Source organism: Peromyscus californicus, unplaced genomic scaffold, assembly GCF_007827085.1.
Source record: "Peromyscus californicus insignis strain IS unplaced genomic scaffold, ASM782708v3 Scaffold_9__1_contigs__length_137607984, whole genome shotgun sequence".
In the NCBI taxonomy this organism is placed as follows: Eukaryota; Metazoa; Chordata; class Mammalia; order Rodentia; family Cricetidae; genus Peromyscus; species Peromyscus californicus.
Window position 1 is genome coordinate 78115947 of NW_026294617.1, and position 18546 is coordinate 78134492.

Here is an 18546-nt window from a genome sequence, read left to right on the forward strand (position 1 = left end):
TAGGGCTGCCTCCATGAGCTTGGGAGGGAGAGTACTTACTGGAGTCTGCACAACTCACCCATCGACACCACTGAAGAAAATGCCTCCCTCTCCCCCAGCAGAATTAACACTTCCAGTGTCCTCAGCCCCAGGTCTTCACTTCTCCAATCTGCAAATAACAGAAGCAAATTCACCACTAGAGGGAACCAGTGAACAAGTTTTCAAAGGATGGACCAAATGAGGGCGCCATAGTTTCTAAACTCGGTCACGTGTAGTGTCTTCTGGCAAACATTTTTCTTTAAATACAGTGACTGGGCTCCCTTACCACACCATTGTGATCTGTCTCTGTGTGTCATGGCTTATGAGTTGTCTGTGGTTCTCAAATCTCCCTTGCACTCTTATAAATGGTTGAGGATCCCAGAGGGCTTGTGCCCACGTGGGTTATATCTATCAATACTTACCATATCAGAAATTATTAATTCATTTATAAGTGAACAATCATATTTTTTCAAAAATTAACTAATTTTGTCTTTTGTATTAAGATCTTGCAAAATGTTCAATTGATTTAAATGAAGATGACTAGAATCTAATAGCATCCTTCAGACTGTTGTAGTAAGTTGTTTTATATGAAGGACCTATGACACCACTCAAATCAGAATTGGAAGCAGAGACTTTTCACGACTTTTAAGGAATCAGTTTTGTTTCTTTGCACGTCATAGAATTTGATAAATAATGGTTACCTAGCATTTAGTTGTAATATAGGATCTCAAACCTTACCCATTGTGATTATTTATTTATTTGTATGTTTATGTCTGTGTGCATGTGGGCTAGCATGTATGTGTATGTGTGTGTCGCCCGCCCACCACAGCATGCAGAGGTCAGAGAATGACTTGCAGGAATTCTCTAATTTTGCCATATGGGTTCCTGGGGATTAAACTCTCATTGCCAGACCTGAAGGCAAGTGCTTTGACTCTCTAGTACCATTTCCAGCCCCACATCGCTGTTTCCATATTCCGTTTTAAAATACATTGGCTTATCATGCACTGCGAGCGAGCGTGGCTTTATGATGTGATGCCTAGATTTTTTTTTTGGAAAGTAGGGATTCACTCAGATAACTGTATCAACTTGCTTCATTATATAGTATCAAAACGTATTAATTCCAGTACCAGTCTCACTGCAAAAGCCAAGCTTCTCAGCCGGGCCTGGTATATATGCCTTCAATCCCAGCAGTCAGGAGGCAGAGGCAGGTGGAATCTCTCTTGAGTTTCAGGCCAGCTAGGACAATATAATGAAAAAAGATGTGGAGAAGATATCGACTTTCCACAGTCAAGTGTATGGAATGGATATTGGGCTCAGATTTTATCACTGGCAGCAAATTAGTCTTGCTGGTTATTTCTCTTGAAAAGACAAGATCATTTTATTCATTTTAAAGAGAACAGTTTATGTTAAATAGCCATAGTTTGTCTGCCAGTCAGCTTTTGAAGTAAACAATTATGTTCCATGAAAAGCAACTGGACTGGCAGCATGGCTCAGTGGGCAAAGGTGCTTGTGCCAAGCTGGCTCCCTGAGTCTGATGCCTGGATCCCATGTGGTGTAAGGAAAGAACTTCTCCAGTTCTCCTGACTACTACACATGTGCCATGCATTCCTTTTCTCTCTCTGCCCCTCTCTTCCCCCTGCCTCCCCTTAGCTCCAATAACCTTTACTTTTCCATGAAATGACAGAGAGTCTGCCTTTTTTTTCTTCCAAGCTGGTTGTTTATCTCATTTTTCTACGGGAGTGATTTGTTTCACTTACTAACTACTAGTTAAGGCCAGTATTAAATTGAACACGGATGTACTGAGTCTGCATTTTCTGGTAAATCGCCCTCAAAAAAAAAAAAAAGGTAGGTTCTAGAAAAGGAAATACATATAGCATGTAAAACAGTACCCTTTCCTGGTGGAAGGCCTTGATCTGGAGAGTCAAGCATGGTAGACTTTAGACACTTACTTTATAAGAACATGTCCCAGATGCAGACATAAATAAAATAGTCCTGAAGATCTGAGTGAGCCCACCTTGGCTGTCAGAGGTATTGAATACTTTAAGGCAGAAGTTCTGGCCAGTGAGTGATCAGGGTATCAGGCACATCCAGTTACCACTTAGTGGCAGCAAAGCCACAGCAGGAAAGCAAGGCCTGAGTGCTCTGCCGTCCAGTAAAGCTATCGCTGAGTGAAAAGATTGTCTGACTTCCCATGTAGGTGTCCTTTGTGAGACTGGAGGTGGAGCCTTTCATCTGTACTGCAGAACACTTCAGAGTGCCGCTAAAAGAAAAAGTCTAGACAAAATAAGTTCGCCAGTTCATTTGGGCGTCGAAGCATTCGTGGTTTAGGCAGCACTCAGCTACAAGAAGTCTAAAGAGACTGAAGGTGGAAGTGGTGGTAGTGATGTCCTCAGCTTACCAAGAGGCATTTGCCAGATTTGGGTATGAGCCAGCCAGTTGACTGGTGTGGGGCTCAGCTTAGTTGTTTTTAATCTCACAACACTGAGAGAGAAAGGTTAAAGGAAGGTTTTGTGTGGCTGTAGCTGTGTGAGGACTCCTGGTACTGGTACAGAAGCAGCCTGAGGAACATGGTCTTGTGCTTATTTTGCTGAAATAGTGGTAACGGTGCTTCTCAAAAGTGTGGCCCAGGGAACCTGGTGCCCTCAAGGGGCCTGTGAGGCCAAACTGTCTTCATTATGTCACTAAGACTTACTTTCCGTTTTCATTCTCATTCTCACAATGTTCAGTTTAGTTTTCTTGGGGCTCCTTAGCCTGGGATGTTGCAGGAGACCAAATGCAGGCTAGAGTATGGGGTCTTTCAGAGGGTGAAGAGAATTGGGAAATTAAGAGGATAGCGCATCTTCCTAAGCACAGGTTTTTTACATTAAAGGGTATATTCAGATAGTCACTTTTAAATCAGATAAGTAAATGCTTTTAGAGTTCTGTTATTTTTGATATGGTGAATATTGGTAGATATAAACATGAAAGGATCCTGATACCAAACAGTTTAGAACTGATGACTGTTGGGTTTATTATATGGCAGAGCTGGAAGCCAGTGCTCTGCCTGCTTGAGATTGCAGAACTGCATTTAAAAAGATGGACTTCTGCTTTTCCTGAAGCAGGATCTTACTTCACACACTGCTCAGTCACCCTTATGTTGATTAGTAGTCTTTTTGGAAACCTCCAGCTCTCCTTCCCTGACTCCTCACTGTCCATTCACCACACATCAGTGTCTGTGCACCCATTCTTTACAAAATCTGAAAAAATAGACACGGCCCTAATTCTTCATTAATTCATCTACGTGTTTTGTCTATTTTGAGTGGTTTGGATATATCTAAGGTGGAATTTGTTAGGAAGCAAACTAGCAACTTTTCAGTTACAGCTTATGAAAGTCTTTATTACAGTGGGAAAAAGACATTGGGAGGAAAAGATTATTTCACTGGAATATTTTGTTTCCTTTCCTTAATGGTTCTTGATATACTTAACATCCAGTTGCCTATGATGCTAACATCACTTCTCACACAAAGGCATAATTTCATTAATTATTAAATATTAAGCCTTTACTGACATAGTCATGTTCTGGTATACATCTAGTAATGCAGAGACAAGCAAGATAGATACAGCCTCTGCCCTGCACACAAGAAAGTGTTCAACTTCATTTATAGTGAACCTGGTGAAGCAGGACGCAAAAGGACGAGTGTAGGACACAGCATTTAATTCCAGTTTGACTTGTCTCTCAAACAATGAGCTTTATCTAAATAGGTTACTTACTGAACTTTTTAAAAGTTAATTTATTTATTTTTATTGAAAATAGATTCTTCTCTCATACAATACATCCCGGCCACAGTTTCCCCTCCCTCCACTCCTCCCAATTCCCTCCCACCTCTTTTCTCCCCCAGATCCACTTCCTCTGTTTCCTCTTCAGAAAGGATCAGGCCTCCACAAGACAGCAGCCAAAAAGGACAAAACAAGATACAGTAAGACAAGGCAAAAGCCCCCATATCGAGGCTGGACAAGGCAACCCAATAGGAGGAAAAGAGCAGGCAAAAAGAGTCAGAGATATACCTGTTCCCACTGTTAGGAGTCCCCCAAACACCAAGCTAACAGCCCTAACATATACATGGAGGATCTGGTGCCAGACCCATGAAGGTCCTGTGCTTTTAAGAGTAATTTTGTTTAAATTTTCTTCATCACTCAGCCTTTGGCTGCGTAGGTGTATGGGAATTGATTAACTGTAAGAAATTAATTGATTAACTGTAAGAAAAGGCTTATGTTAGCCTTGTGGGGACAATATGTAACCTCAGTCAGTTGCAACCCACTGGAAAACAATTCAGTATTTCTGCCTTTCTGCTATCACAACTTGCTTTCCTTGATAGTTTGTACTTGACGGTTATGCTTTGCCTGGCACATAATAGAATTTATTCATTGAAATCAGCTGTAGGAACTATTTTTACTTCTATTTTCCTTTTTTAGCTTTGACTTTGGGATTGGAATAGAGGATTGTTTGTCTTTATTGTAATACGCAGGAGACAGAGGGAAGTTTTCAGTGGGAATATCTATGAGAATATAAACAATGCTTTGAGTAGTGGAAGGGAAAGCACTCCTGGTAAGCAAGGAGGCATGAGTGATACCTTCTGCCCTGGAGGAGGCATACCTAGATAAGGAAGAAACCTGACGGCCCAGTCTGCAGTTACTGCACTGATGTACCTGTGGTCTGCACAAACAAACCAGAAAAGCACCAAGATCATAGCTGTGACTCAATCTTTTATACATCACAAATGTAAACTATAAACTCTACAAAAACACACATATGTAGATTGTGCCTGTCAAAATCTATTCCTGGAGTGATCTCAAATTATTAATCACTGACCAAACTTAACAAGATGGACATTTATGCTATTCTAGAGTTTTCACCATGGACTAAAAATAATTTTAGGTAGATTTAAGAACTTTAAAGAAAATTAAAACTTAAAGAAGTTATAGGTATCTTCCATACCTGAAAATACTTTTTTAAAATGTATGTCTGTTTCTGTGTCTATGTGTATGTGCACTTACGTGCAGGTCCCTGCACAGGTCAGAAGATGGCATCGGAATCCCTGGAGTTATAGGCAGTTGTGAGTGGTCTGGTGAATTAGCTATTAAGATTAACTTGAACTGGGTGTGGTGGCACACACATTTCATCCCAACATCTAGGAGGCAGAAACAGGCAGCTCTCTACATTTGAGATAGACTAGGGTAGCCTAGTCTACATAGTGAATTCTAGTCAGTGAAGGCTACATAATAGAGTGAGCCCATCTCAAAAAAAGAAAAAAAAAAGCTGAAATATTAACTTGACCATTAACATCATTTGTAACCTCCTTTTCACCAAAGCTAAATTAGTCCATATGGCATAGTAAGTAGGGTATTAATTCCAGCTTCATTAACCAATCATAAAATGTCTGACTTGCCAGATAAAACTTCCTGCCTCCCTTGTGGTCCTGTATAATATGTGCAGCACTTTATGTCTTTCTGTTGTGATATGACAACATCCTGTTGTCTGTTCACTGTAATATTCCCAAGCATTCATGGTATCTTTGCTAACTAGTGGTTATCCTATTTGGAGATCTAAAACTGAGACTTTTCCTGTTACGTTTTCGTAGTAATGTAGAAAATAACAGTATTCTTTAATTATGTTATTTTGAGTTCTTGACGTCTTAGCCATTTACCTATATATTCTTCACTTACCATAAGAAGTGTTTTCAGTCATTGGTATATACACATTTTCTCACTAATACACATTTATCAATAACAAGATTCTGCATGGTGCAATGGCCTCTAACTCTTTGTTGTAATAAAGCATCAGTTCGTTATGGTCAGCAAAAGATATTAAAATGGGTTCCATTTGCAAAAGTAACTTGCCAGCATTTGCTGTAATGATTGTATCCTTTATTTGTCTAGTTATAACCGCTGGTTATGCCAAGCAAGATCTGAGGACCTGTCTGATATTGCTTCTCTGAAAGCCTTATACCAAACAGGTGAGCTTAATGACTGCTTAGTCTTGCTAATTAAGGATCTGACTCATTGTGCTATGAGAGACTGGGTTTTGCTCTGTGAACACAGTGTTTTGTGCTGATGTCAATAGATTTTGCACACCATGAGGATCTTAGACATACTAACCTCTAGTGTTTTCTTAGGGTCTCACATTGCCTGTTTCACTTTTTCCTGGGATGTCTTTTCTGTTAGAATTCTTCTGCTTCTAAAGAGTCCTATGCCTTTGTCAAAACAAAATTCACAGCTTATAGCCCTCTCCAGTCCCCACTTCCTCCACTGGATTTTGTTTCAGGCATTACCTATTAATTTTCAACTGAGAGCTTCTAGTATTTCCTGGGTCACTAATATTATTAAATGTTGTGATGAGCTTAAATAAAATGGTTATTTATAAAGAAAATACCATAGGCTATGCTAATTTAAAATCTTTAAACAATCTTAAAGTCAGAACTGTGGTCCAAATTTCATAATGCTTTAAAAACAAGAAAGAAAAAGTATTTCCCTAACAATAAAAGAAATCTAATGATATAAATTGAGAAGTTTGTGCATCTCATTTCTTACCTTTTGAATGAATAGAATTCTTTTATCCAGTCAAATACATAATATATGGCAGAACAAACACTGGTCTTGTAATAAGGTTTCTGGGTCCTGATTGCACCTCCTCTCTTAGGTGTGGATAACTGTGGCCGCACAGTGATGGTGGTAGTTGGAAGAAACATTCCTGTGACATTGATAGATATGGACAAGGTAAGCCATAAACGGCTTCTACAAATCAGTGGATATGTAAAGTAAGAAGAGATCATTTGGTAATAAGGGTCTCCAGCATAGATAAGATGAATTGTGGATCTGTGATGGAATAGCATCCCCTGGGAATCGGTATGCATCATTTCAGGTAAGGTAGGGGTTGCTTGTCCTCTATAGGAGAAACATGCCAGATGGCTCTCATATTACTCCAGCTATTTTATTTGGATATAATATAACTGGCAAGCTTTTGGTTAGAAGCATCCTGCATTGTAAGTATACAATCAGACTTGAGCTTCTTTGAAAAAAAAAAAGAAGGGAAAAATTAACACTTGAGTATCTACTTAAAAAAAGTAAACTAGAGGTGTAGTTTGTGAAAGATAGCAAGATAGTGTCATTCCATCATCCTTTTTTGTGGGGGCAAAGAACAGAAGTAGATGCTCCTAAAAGAAAAAAAAATAGTTAAAACTGTTAAATGAAAGGAAAAAAATTGTTCAACCCAACTAGTTATATAAAAAGGCAATTCAAAATATCATTTTTTCCATCCTAAGAATTAGTAAGAACTTGTAAATAACTATTGTCACCAAAAAATGAATTGAAACTGTAAATGTTGTATTCATCAACCCAGTGATTCCATTCCTGAGACTTTATATAAGAAAATACTCCCAAGGGGAGAAGTAGTTGTAAATCCTGCAACTGCTGAACGTGGAATACTCACTGGAGGGACAGTAGAGCCATGAGCTAACTAGAGCTCTTCAGTCAACATTCCAGAAGGCAGCACTCACTGACCTCAGTACATTGTTACAAAAGAAAAAGGTCATGAAGTGGGGAGCAGGGCATGTTGGGGTGCCTAGAGTGGGGGGAGAGTAGCTATGATACACTGTTTACGTGAATGAAATTACCAAAGACTAGATAAAAGATATTCTATTAGAATGTTCACACACACACACACACACACACACACACACACACACACACACGTGCGCTTCCCCAAAACATCAATTCCATTAGAAAATAACTACAAAAAAATAAGTTATAATTGACCCATGTGTGTTAACCACAGTAAACATAACGTACTTTAAAAGGAGAAAGTACATATAATTTGAAGGTAAAACATAGCTATTTAGACTGATCAGAACTTCTAAGCTCTCAGACTTTTGGTCAGTAGTATTTGGGTGAATATGTGAAAGCAGTGAGGCCAGTGTCTTACAGGGGCCTCTAAAGCAAAATGTTGTAACTTAAATGTCCAATACTGATGATGGCATACCCACAAATGGAATATTCTGTGACTCTTAAACACTATGGTTCTAAGAGGCTGGAGATAGCTCAGAGTACAGTGCTCACGGAGCGTCCATGGGGCCCTGGGTTCAGTCTCCAGCGTGGGGGATGGCAGAGGGCAAGACTGAAGCGAGTACAGTGGAGAGGAGAGATGGACCAGTAGGGAAACTAGTAAGTAAAAGGCAGAAGGAAGTGTTTCCAAATGGATTTCTTTGGGGCTGCAGAGATGGCTCAGCCGTAAGAGTGGGTGTGACTCTTTCATAGGACTCAATTTGCAGCATCCACATTGGGTGGCCCACAGTTGCCTATAACTCCAGCTTCAGAGAGTCTGATATCACTGTGCACTCCTACACACATGGTGTACATTCACAGATACACACACACACACACACACACACATGCAATTAAAAATGAATATATTTTAAATTTATTATGTACACAGTGTTCTGTCTGCACGTATCTCTGCAGGCCAGAAGAGGGCACCAGATCTCATTACTGATGGTCGTTAGCCACCATGTGGTTGCTGGGAATTGAACTCAGGACCTTTGGAAGAGCAGTCAGTGCTCTTAACCTCTGAGCCATCTCTCCAGCCCCGAATATATTTTAAATTTATTTTTCTTACTTCGAGGAGAGTTTGTCCCCCACAGCTTCCTCTTTTTGGCTCATCCTGTAAGTGAGAGTAGAATAACTTACAGATAGAGAATTTGAAGCCAGGAGGAGTGTTCTAATTTGCCCAAGTGTGAAAGTAAAAATGGATCGCAAGGACAAAGAGGTAGTCTGAGGTGAGGAAGAGGAGGACCATTAGAGATAAGTCTATTCATAAAGAGGGAAGGACTCACGTGCTAAGAATTACGTCGTTGTTGTGAGTTTCTGTTTGCAGCCATTTGTGTTCTTAATAGTCAGTGTGCCATGCCCTCTTACCGTCAGTAGTATGGCTTCTAAGAATATAACCCCCACATTTGATCTTGGGGTATACTTGCATAGCATTCCTGATTTCATGATGTGTCATTTCATAATAAAAACTGAGACTTATTGTGAGGTTCAGACCAGGTAACAGTCACACGACTGTGTTCTTAATGTCCTCCTGCCTGCTGTGCCTGCAGTTCAGTCCTAATCCACATTAGTGCCAAGGACTCCGCTGAGGAGGAACTGGAAAACAGCCTGCTTGGTAATCCTTTTGGTTGGTGTAGTTTAGCTTCCTCTTTGCAGTTGTTTACAGCCAAACCACTAGGTCACGTCAGCCCTACTTGGGTTATATTTCTCATTTTGTTTTTAGTGTCTCTCTTAAATTTCTTAAAATAGAATACATCCCTAACCAAACAGGTTCATACTAGATTTTCCTCTTGAATTCCAGGAATGTTGCTCAGTGCATTGCCATCCACAAAGCCCTCCACTTTCCTCATTCAGATAAGCATTAGAAGTGCTAAGCTTCCACGGAGCATGGAAGGAGTGGCTCCATGCATCATGTGCTCTGTGCCTTGTCCTGAGTCTGTCTGATCGTCAATGTAGAAAACTTGATGGGATGCAAACAGAATCTTGAAGACTTATGGATTTTATTAAAATTATAAGAAGTATTAAATCTTAGTTCTGAATGTTTTGACATCATTGACCTAGATAGGAGAAACGTGATAGTTCATCCAAGAGCTCTTCCTGGTATCTGAAGAATTATTTCATAGGCCAGAGATTGATTATCCTCTTCCTTCACTTAGCATATCACAGAGAAGGACTGTGCCACAGCCTTTGAAAGCATCACTAAATGCTGGGATGACTCACTTTCTAAGAGAATTCATCCTCACTGACCTGATCTTCCCCTCTGCAATTATAGGTGTAGATTAGATTAATTTTAGGGGAGGGGTTTCCCCTTTCTAGGCCTCTCGGAAGTAAACTACTGTGAGAAAATGGTCTTTATTCTTCTCTTCTAGGCTCTCTTATATTTTATCCATGTGATGGATCACATCGCTGTGAAGGAATATGTATTGGTATATTTTCACACACTGACCAGTGAATACAATCACCTGGACTCCGACTTCCTGAAGAAACTCTACGATGTTGTTGATGTCAAGTTAGTTATTTTTGGAAATTGTGAAGGGGGTATTGCTTCTTTACTTTTAACACTAAGCAGTAGCAAACATTTGTAAAGATTTGTGAAAGGATATTTGATGTGACGAAGATTGTTATCACGTGTACATTAGGAGGCCCTCCTTTTGCATTCAACTGAACTCATTTGTATTCTTCCCACTGAAAGACCCCCGAAGGTAGTCTTCCCTCTGGAGAGACCCTCGCCCAGAGATCACACCGAGACCACAAGTCAGATGCAAACAGCAAGAGGCTTTATTCCGGAACACGGGTACCCGGGGCGACACAGTCACTCCAGAAGCTCAGGAGGCTGGCGCGCGCACGGGCTGGAGTGGAGGGTTTTTATATGGTCGGGCAGCAGAAGGGCGGGTTTACAGGGTTCTGATTGGACGATTCATATGAGGCCATGGTTTACAGGGTTCTGATTGGACGATTCATATGAGGCCATGGTTTACAGGGTTCTGATTGGACGATACATATGAGGCCAGGTTCAAGCTCAGGACAGCTCGTGGTTTTTCCCCGAGCTCGACACGCCTGCTGACTTGGCTCTTATCTAGGGTACAAGTTGTTTTTCTGACCTTTTAGTTCCCTGTTCTGAGGCCAGGTGGCCGACCGCAGATACCCTGTTTGTTCCTGTGCCCATGTCCTCTAACTGAACTTTCCCCGTACTTTTCAGGCCTTGCTCAAAATGGCGTTAGGCTAAGCAAGTATGCTGGGGCCTTTCATTCCCCCATTTTCTTATCTCAGGGAATGGAATCCTCCATTCATGGGGAAGAATAGGGATGTGGCTCCATTTCCACCTGGTTGAGTCGTTGGTATTGTTGGGTCAATACCAAGGTCTGAACAGTAGAAACGCGTTCCCTGATAAATTGGACAAGTCTGTTTAGGATACAGGGCCCGAGCGTCAGAAGGAGCAATACTGGGCCTGGGTGGCTGGAGGGTGACTGGGGTTACAGTAGCATTCGGAGCCGTGCTTGGGCGAATGGCCGAATTGGGTCGGGGGTAGCCCTCGGGGGTGCCGGAGCGGGTAAAGAGGGGCGCTTTTGGTCAGAGAGAACCTGGTTGGGACCTATAGAGGCGGAGGGCTCCGTGATTTTAAGCCTAATTGTAAACACGACTACACAGGGCTGCTCTGGTTTCAGGGTGACTACATCCGTATCTCCCGCCACTACATTTGCAAGTTCCCTTACCATCCTGACAGACGTTTGGTGTTCTAGGGTTCATGGGGTCAGTGGTGGGGATGTCCCAGTCCTCTGACCCTGCTACTAGTTGGCAGAGATCTGGATGCAAGTTAGGCCACCATGTAAAGGGGGTGTGAAGGGCGGTCGTTTGCCAGACCGTCTTCCCAGTTTGTGAGTTAACCTGCCAAGTGAGCCTCTTAACTAGGTGTGGGCTCTCTGCCGCCCTAGTTCCCTGGGGGTATGCAGAGATTAAGAGGAGGGGGGGGAAGGGGAGCCGCGGGCCAACCTTATTTTTAGGGGGTTTTGTGTGCGGCGCACTGTCCATGTTGACTTTCTTGATCCTGCTGGGTCGGGTTCCCTGGCAGCCTTCACATGAGAGGCGTGGACCCATGCAGCAATCCCGTCGACCTTGGGTGCAGTGGGGGTGGTCAGCAAGACAGTGTAGGGCCCCTTCCACCGTGGTTCCAGATTCTTGGTCTGGTGTCGTCGGACCCAAACGGAGTCCCCGATCTGGAAGGGGTGGGGCACCACCGGCTTGTCTAGCTGCTCCTGATAAGCCTTGGCCAGGGGCTTCCAGATCTCCCTCTGCACCAGTTGGAGGGCTTGAAGATGTGCCTCTAAAGTAGGGGTGGTGGCAAAAGATGAAATATCAGGATGGAGAAAGTTTACAACAGGAGGTGGGGCCCCGTACATGATCTCAAAAGGGGTTAGGCCGTGTGGGCCAGGAGTATTTCGGGCTCGGTAGAGAGCCAAGGGAAGTAGGAGCACCCAATCTCTAGTGCCAGTTGCAAGCGTTAATTTGGTTAAAGTCTCCTTGATTGTTCTATTAGCTCGTTCTACCTGTCCTGAGCTCTGGGGGCGATATGCACAATGGAGTTTCCAATCAACCCCCAATAGTTTGGCCACCTTCTGACTTACCTGAGAGACAAAGGCAGGCCCGTTATCCGACCCCAATATTTGAGGCATCCCATACCTGGGGAAGATTTCTTCCAACAGTTTCTTCTTCATCTTGTTTTTGCTCAAATGGGTCAATGCATGGAGGAATCTCAGCATATATCGGGTATGGGAGGTTGACATGACCATCCGGTCCCCTAGTATATATGCTTGTCTTCCTTGTTCCCAGTCCGCCCCCATTTTCTTTGCTAGCTCATGGTCTTCTGGGCTATAGGGCACGGGGTCTCTCTCAGGCTGTGGTTCTCTTTTTTTTTTTTTATTTTTAATTTCCTTACCCGCGGACGTCAGCAGGCCTCTCCGTCTGTAGATTTCCCCGTGGACATGCGCAGTGGCGAAGGCATATCTGCTGTCAGTATAAACTGTGAGCTTCTTACCTTCTGCCATCCGGAGAGCTTGGGTGAGCGCAATCAGTTCTGCGCGCTGGGCCGATGTCCCGGGCGGGAGTGACGATGCCCATACCACTTCCGATTCGGTGGTTATAGCTGCCCCGGCTCTGCGTTCCCCCTCCTCCAGGAAACTGCTCCCATCTGTGTACCAGACAGCGTCTGGATCCTTAAGCGGCTGATCTGTCAGATCAGGGCGGGTGCCATGTGCTTCGGCTAGAATCTGGAGGCAGTCATGCTCCTCGGAGGGGCTAGGCAGTGGCAGCAAGGTAGCAGGGTTAAGGGAAACTGTCGGCCCAAAATTTACCCAGTCTGAGTCCAGTAGTAAGGCCTGATAGTAAGTCATTCTGGCGTTAGAAAGCCATCTGTCCGGTGGTTGTCGGACCAAGGCCTCCACTGCATGGGAGGCCAGCACAGTCAATGGCTGTCCCAGAGTCAGCTTCCCGGCATCCTTGAGTAATATGGCAATGGCTGCCACCATGCGGAGGCATGATGGCCATCCTGTAGCCACCGGGTCCAATTTCTCGGACAAGTACGCTACAGGTCTCCTCCAAGGTCCCAGTCTTTGCACCAGTACCCCTTTGGCAAAACCTGAGTTCTCATCCACAAACAGCTCAAAGGGCTTGGTTAGATCTGGCAGACCCAGAGCCGGGGCCTCGAGTAAGGCCTTCTTGATCTGTTGGAACGCTTTCTGATGCTTCTCCTCCCATTGGAACATGGCCCCTGGTTTAGTGAGGGGGTACAATGGGGCTGCCAGTTCGGCAAAGCCGGGAATCCAAAGGCGGCAGTACCCAGCCATACCCAGGAACTCTCGAACTTGGCGGGGGTTCCGAGGAGGGGGGATGGAGATTATCATCTCCTTCCTTGCCCTTGTTAACCATCTTTGCCCCCCGCTCAGGGTGTAGCCCAGGTAGGTAACCTTGTCTCGGCATATTTGAGCCTTTTTGGCTGAGGCTCTATAGCCCTTTTGTCCAAGTCTGGCCAGTAAGGCTCGAGTGCCCTCCAGGCACTCGGTTCGACTCCTGGCCGCCAGGAGTAGATCATCCACGTACTGGAGCAGAGTCAGGGTTGGGTGTTCGACCCAGAATCCGGCCCATGTCTTGGGCTTGGGCCGGCGGGGTCCTTGTGGCTTAAGCACATTGATCTTTATCAAAGGGTGGCCTCCTTCGCTCTCCCGACCTATCTCCCTCTCTCCGCTGTCCCTGAGACACAACGGCGGCCAAAACCTTTTTCATCTCCCTATGCTGTTTCTTGTCCCTTTCCTCTTGTTTCTGCCATCTCCTTTCCTCGCGCTCCTCAGGAGTTTCTCTCTTATTGAACACTTTCTCTGCTTCCTTCAATAAGTCTGGCAAACCTAGCACCTGTAAACCTTCCAGCCGCTGCAATTTGGTTCTGATATCTGAGCTAGACTGATAGATAAATGATAGGATGACACCTGGTGCTTGCCCTGGGTCTTCTGGATCATACGGAGTGTACATCCTATAAGCCTCCTTCAGCCTCTCTAAAAATGCAGCGGGTGTTTCTTCCTTTCCCTGTATCACATTCCTTACCTGAGCCAAATTGGTAGGCCTTCTGGCGGCCTCTCGGAGACCCGCTAAGAGCAACTGGCGATAGAGACGTAGATGCTCCCTACCTTCAGGTGTATTGAAGTCCCAGTCTGGGTGGGTCAAGGGAAAAGCTGCATCGATGATATTTGGGAGTTGGGTTGGCCTCCCGTCATCGCCCGGAACCTGCTTCCGGGCCTCCAGGAAAACTCTCTGCTTCTCCTCTACTGTTAAGAGGGTCTGCAGGAGCTGCTGACAGTCGTCCCAAATCGGCCTGTGAGTCACTAGGATGGACTCAATTAGGCCGGTCAAGGCAACAGGATCCCTGGAGAAAGGGGGATTATGTTGTTTCCAATTATAGAGGTCTGAGGCTGAAAAGGGCCAGTACTGCAACTGACGATTCAGCCCCTCTCTGAGCGGGAAGGCCCTGGACTCATTAGGGGGGTCATCCTGGCGGCTGCGGAGGCGGCCGGCAATGGGGGACGGGGCTGCGTCCTCTTCTCCAGCCCCGTGGGTCCTGCGAGTCGAGGTGACTTCCGGATCTGCCACAGGCACGGCCGGGGACGCCGCCACCGGGGCGGCGGCTGGGGCCGCTTCGGCCGGCTCTCCAGGTGGTCCGGCTCGATATGGTGGTGGGTCCTCCGTCAGGAGATCTATAAGGGGGGTATGGGGGTCTGGGGGAAGGACTGGAGGCTTAGAAGTTTCCTTGTGAGGGAGCACGGGGTAAAGGGAGGAGTCCGGGTTGGGGGGCGCAGAAGGCCCAGAGACTGGAGGGGGCTGTGGAAGGAAAGGCTTAACCCATGGAAATGGGTTCTCGACCAGTGATCTCCAGATGGCGATATATGGGACCTGGTCGGGATGCCCATAAGGGCTAGGGGCAAAAACCTTACCCTCCACCTGCAAAATGAGAGAGAGGTTAAAAGATCCCTCTCGCGGCCAGCCGACATTCATCATGACCCATTCGGCCTCACAGAAGGTGATCCATTTCTTCTTCCTGACAATGACACCTTCATTGTTTCCTCGGGCCTTAGCATCGGACCAGTGGTCCGTGGTTAGGCTCAGTGGGGTGGCGACAGCCTGTCCCATGGTGGTCTCTAAATAAAGAAGGGTTAGACACACAACGAGAAACAAACAGACAAGACAGACCACAGAATTTTGCGCTGCGCGGCTCCGGCGTAAAACCAAAAGCAAAAACTCAGATGGGGACGCGGAGTGTTTGAATTCTCCGTCCCCTGCCAGTACCACGTATCCTTCTGATGCGTGGGTGGCCCCGAAAAACCGTGCCCCAGAGGGGACTTCAGATACCCGTGGAACGTCTTCCAGGGTTTCGGTGGGCGAAGTCCGAGCTCGTCAGCTCCTTCAGCCCCCACCGACTCAGACCTGACTTAGGACGTCCGACGAAAACGAAAGACAAGTAAACAGACTGAGACAATACAGACAGACAGTGGCCGGCCAGCTTACCTCCTGACAGTGGGTCGGTGGTCCCGAGGCGGGGGTCTCTGATCCCGGACGAGCCCCCAAATGAAAGACCCCCGAAGGTAGTCTTCCCTCTGGAGAGACCCTCGCCCAGAGATCACACCGAGACCACAAGTCAGATGCAAACAGCAAGAGGCTTTATTCCGGAACACGGGTACCCGGGGCGACACAGTCACTCCAGAAGCTCAGGAGGCTGGCGCGCGCACGGGCTGGAGTGGAGGGTTTTTATATGGTCGGGCAGCAGAAGGGCGGGTTTACAGATTTCTGATTGGACGATTCATATGAGGCCATGGTTTACAGGGTTCTGATTGGACGATACATATGAGGCCAGGTTCAAGCTCAGGACAGCTCGTGGTTTTTCCCCGAGCTCGACACGCCTGCTGACTTGACTCTTATCTAGGGTACAAGTTGTTTTTCTGACCTTTTAGTTCCCTGTTCTGAGGCCAGGTGGCCGACCGCAGATACCCTGTTTGTTCCTGTGCCCATGTCCTCTAACTGAACTTTCCCCGTACTTTTCAGGCCTTGCTCAAAATGGCGTTAGGCTAAGCAAGTATGCTGGGGCCTTTCACCACTTTTGAGCACCTTGGAAGGTGTCCTACCTAGTCTTTGTATCAAATAATGAAAGTACGGCCTTGGTTGCTATGGTGTTAATACATGCCAGAGTATACTCGTAAACATTATTTACCTTGATCCAGTAGCCTGTGAGTCTTTTGGGAGAGATACTGGTCGCAGGTTCAAGGAAATTTGTCCCTGTGATTATAAATAAAAACTGAAGCTGAACATAAACTCGCAGGTAAAGGTGGTCATTGGAACAAGAGGCTGAGCAAAAGGGAAGGACACTGGTTTGGGAGATTCAGGCTCCCTAATGACTGGAAGAAGCAGGTGTTTATGGCATCCTTGTGGGGATTTGGGGTTGGTTAGTCATGAAGACAGACTTTTTTTTTTTTTTTTGACATTTCTTCCTTATGGTTTAAGTGGGCTTTCCCCCCATGTAAGATAAGATCAGTGGCCAGTTTGTCTCTGGAGACATTCTAACTCTACGCATATTGGTACAAGGGAGGAGAGAAACTGGGTGGGACAGGCTTTATGGATCAAGGGCATAGGAGCCCATATCTGGTGCTGAGTATCCTGTTATCTTTTTATGTTTTCTATATCTGGAAGATGGAGAATAATAAAAGATGGCTTTCATTGCCCAAGATGTCACAATTTTATATACAGAATTTAGATTTACTAGACTACTGACTTGGAACTAGAAAATTATTTTCATTAAACTGTGTTTCCTTTGCTATGATAATGGAAATCCTAATGACCACCCCACTACAAGACTAAACATAATGCTTTAAGTTTTTTCTCAGTGATATAGTTACTAAATAATAATAATAATAAAGCATTCTACCCTCTTGGTACCGATTTTATTTGTAACATCACAATGTTTTTATTGGTTAGGTTGAAAAACCATTTTACAGTTAGGGAGGAAAGAAGATAAGTTGCCATATATTTCCATTATCTTCCACCATCCATTAAATCTTATCTTAATTAGCAATATTAATGCTTTCATTATCTAACAGATACCTATTTAGTGTGCTTTGAAGTATTTTGTAGTAAAACTACACTTCACTGTATATCTACTTCTGCCACTAACTAGCCCTTCAACTGACATAACCCTCAGCTAAAAGTCCTTTACAATTAACCTCATATGATTCTATGATGATTATTAAATTACTAGAAAACAAAATTTCAAGACGTAGCTCAACATGCTTCATGGAGTAGCTGGCTGAGGCCCAGGTTGGGTTCTAGGCATTGCCTCTTGGCCGTCAGATCACTGAGTATTAAAGTACTAGAACTCTTTTAGAGCCATTGAGAGGATTAAGTACAAAGCCTTCGGAGAATTTCTGGGTCATGCAGAAACTGTAACATGACTAACTTTTAGTTCCTAATGCTTGCTTTAATTTCAGTAATTTCAGAGTGACTTATTTCATATCTTTGGGCTCAGAGACTCTACCATGTATAAAAAATAATGTACAATGATGCTTTTAAAGTATGAATTGACTTTGTCTTTCCATGAGGTAGCTCTGTCACAGTGGGGGGGGGCAGCATTTAGTGCTTCCTTTAAAATAGGCAGTTTAAATAATAAAGTGTTCTCTTAAGTATTTCTGGCATTTTTTTTACCCAAAATTCGATATATTAACTCCTGCTGCTTTTCTCTATGTGAATATGTTTATTTATATACTCAGGTAAAATGTTGATTGTCTATACTGATAAGTACTTCTAGGTGTGACTTACGGTGACTTTGTTTGTTTTGATTAGATACAAGAGGAATTTGAAGGCTGTTTATTTTGTTCATCCAACATTCCGCTCTAAGGTACAGTATTAGTGTTTTGACTAACCCCTGGGTTGAAGTGCACTACATGCTCAGGATGCTGTAGCTGCTGACTTGTCTGCTGTGTTCATTGGCTGAGTTGCTGCGTTCCTGATGTTTGGTTGTGTCTGACTCTGGTACCCTTCTGAACAACCTTGTCAACCATAGCTTCCCAGGCCCTGCCCTTTTGTGCTTGAGCTTTGCTCGTGCTGTTAGCCCAGAATCCATTCTCTCCCCTCTGCTTATGGCCGACCCCTGCTTGTCTTTCATATCTTGGTTCAATAATTACTTTCTGTCTGAAACCTTCCTAGTCTAATCCTGTAGCTAGTAAATATCCCACATTGTGTCACTTCAGATTTCATAGATTTGATCATTGTGATGATTTTATTGTAAGTACACATTTAATGTTCTGTCTTTTGGGGTTAACCTGTAAGGGGTTGAATGTAGCTATTTTGCTCACAATTACTTTTTTAGTGACTGCTCCTCACTTCATCAAGAAATCTAATCCCTTGGTCCTTATATGCTCTAAA

The 18546-nt window shown here is 44.4% G+C and overlaps 1 protein-coding gene across 4 annotated transcripts in view; it reads left to right on the forward strand.

Moving 5' to 3' along the window:
• Positions 1–18546, forward strand: part of Gdap2 (ganglioside induced differentiation associated protein 2) — a 56918-nt gene that overhangs the window by 25691 nt on the left and 12681 nt on the right. For 2 of the 4 annotated variants that reach the window (XM_052731516.1, XM_052731515.1), the window contains exons 9-12: positions 5935–6011; positions 6695–6771; positions 9966–10105; positions 17965–18019. In XM_052731516.1, coding sequence (XP_052587476.1) covers positions 5935–6011; positions 6695–6771; positions 9966–10105; positions 17965–18019 — 349 coding nt within the window. Of the gene's footprint in view, positions 1–5934; positions 6012–6694; positions 6772–9965; positions 10135–17964; positions 18020–18546 lie in introns of all 4 variants that reach the window. The other 2 variants (XM_052731518.1, XM_052731517.1) reach the window with 1 other exon arrangement.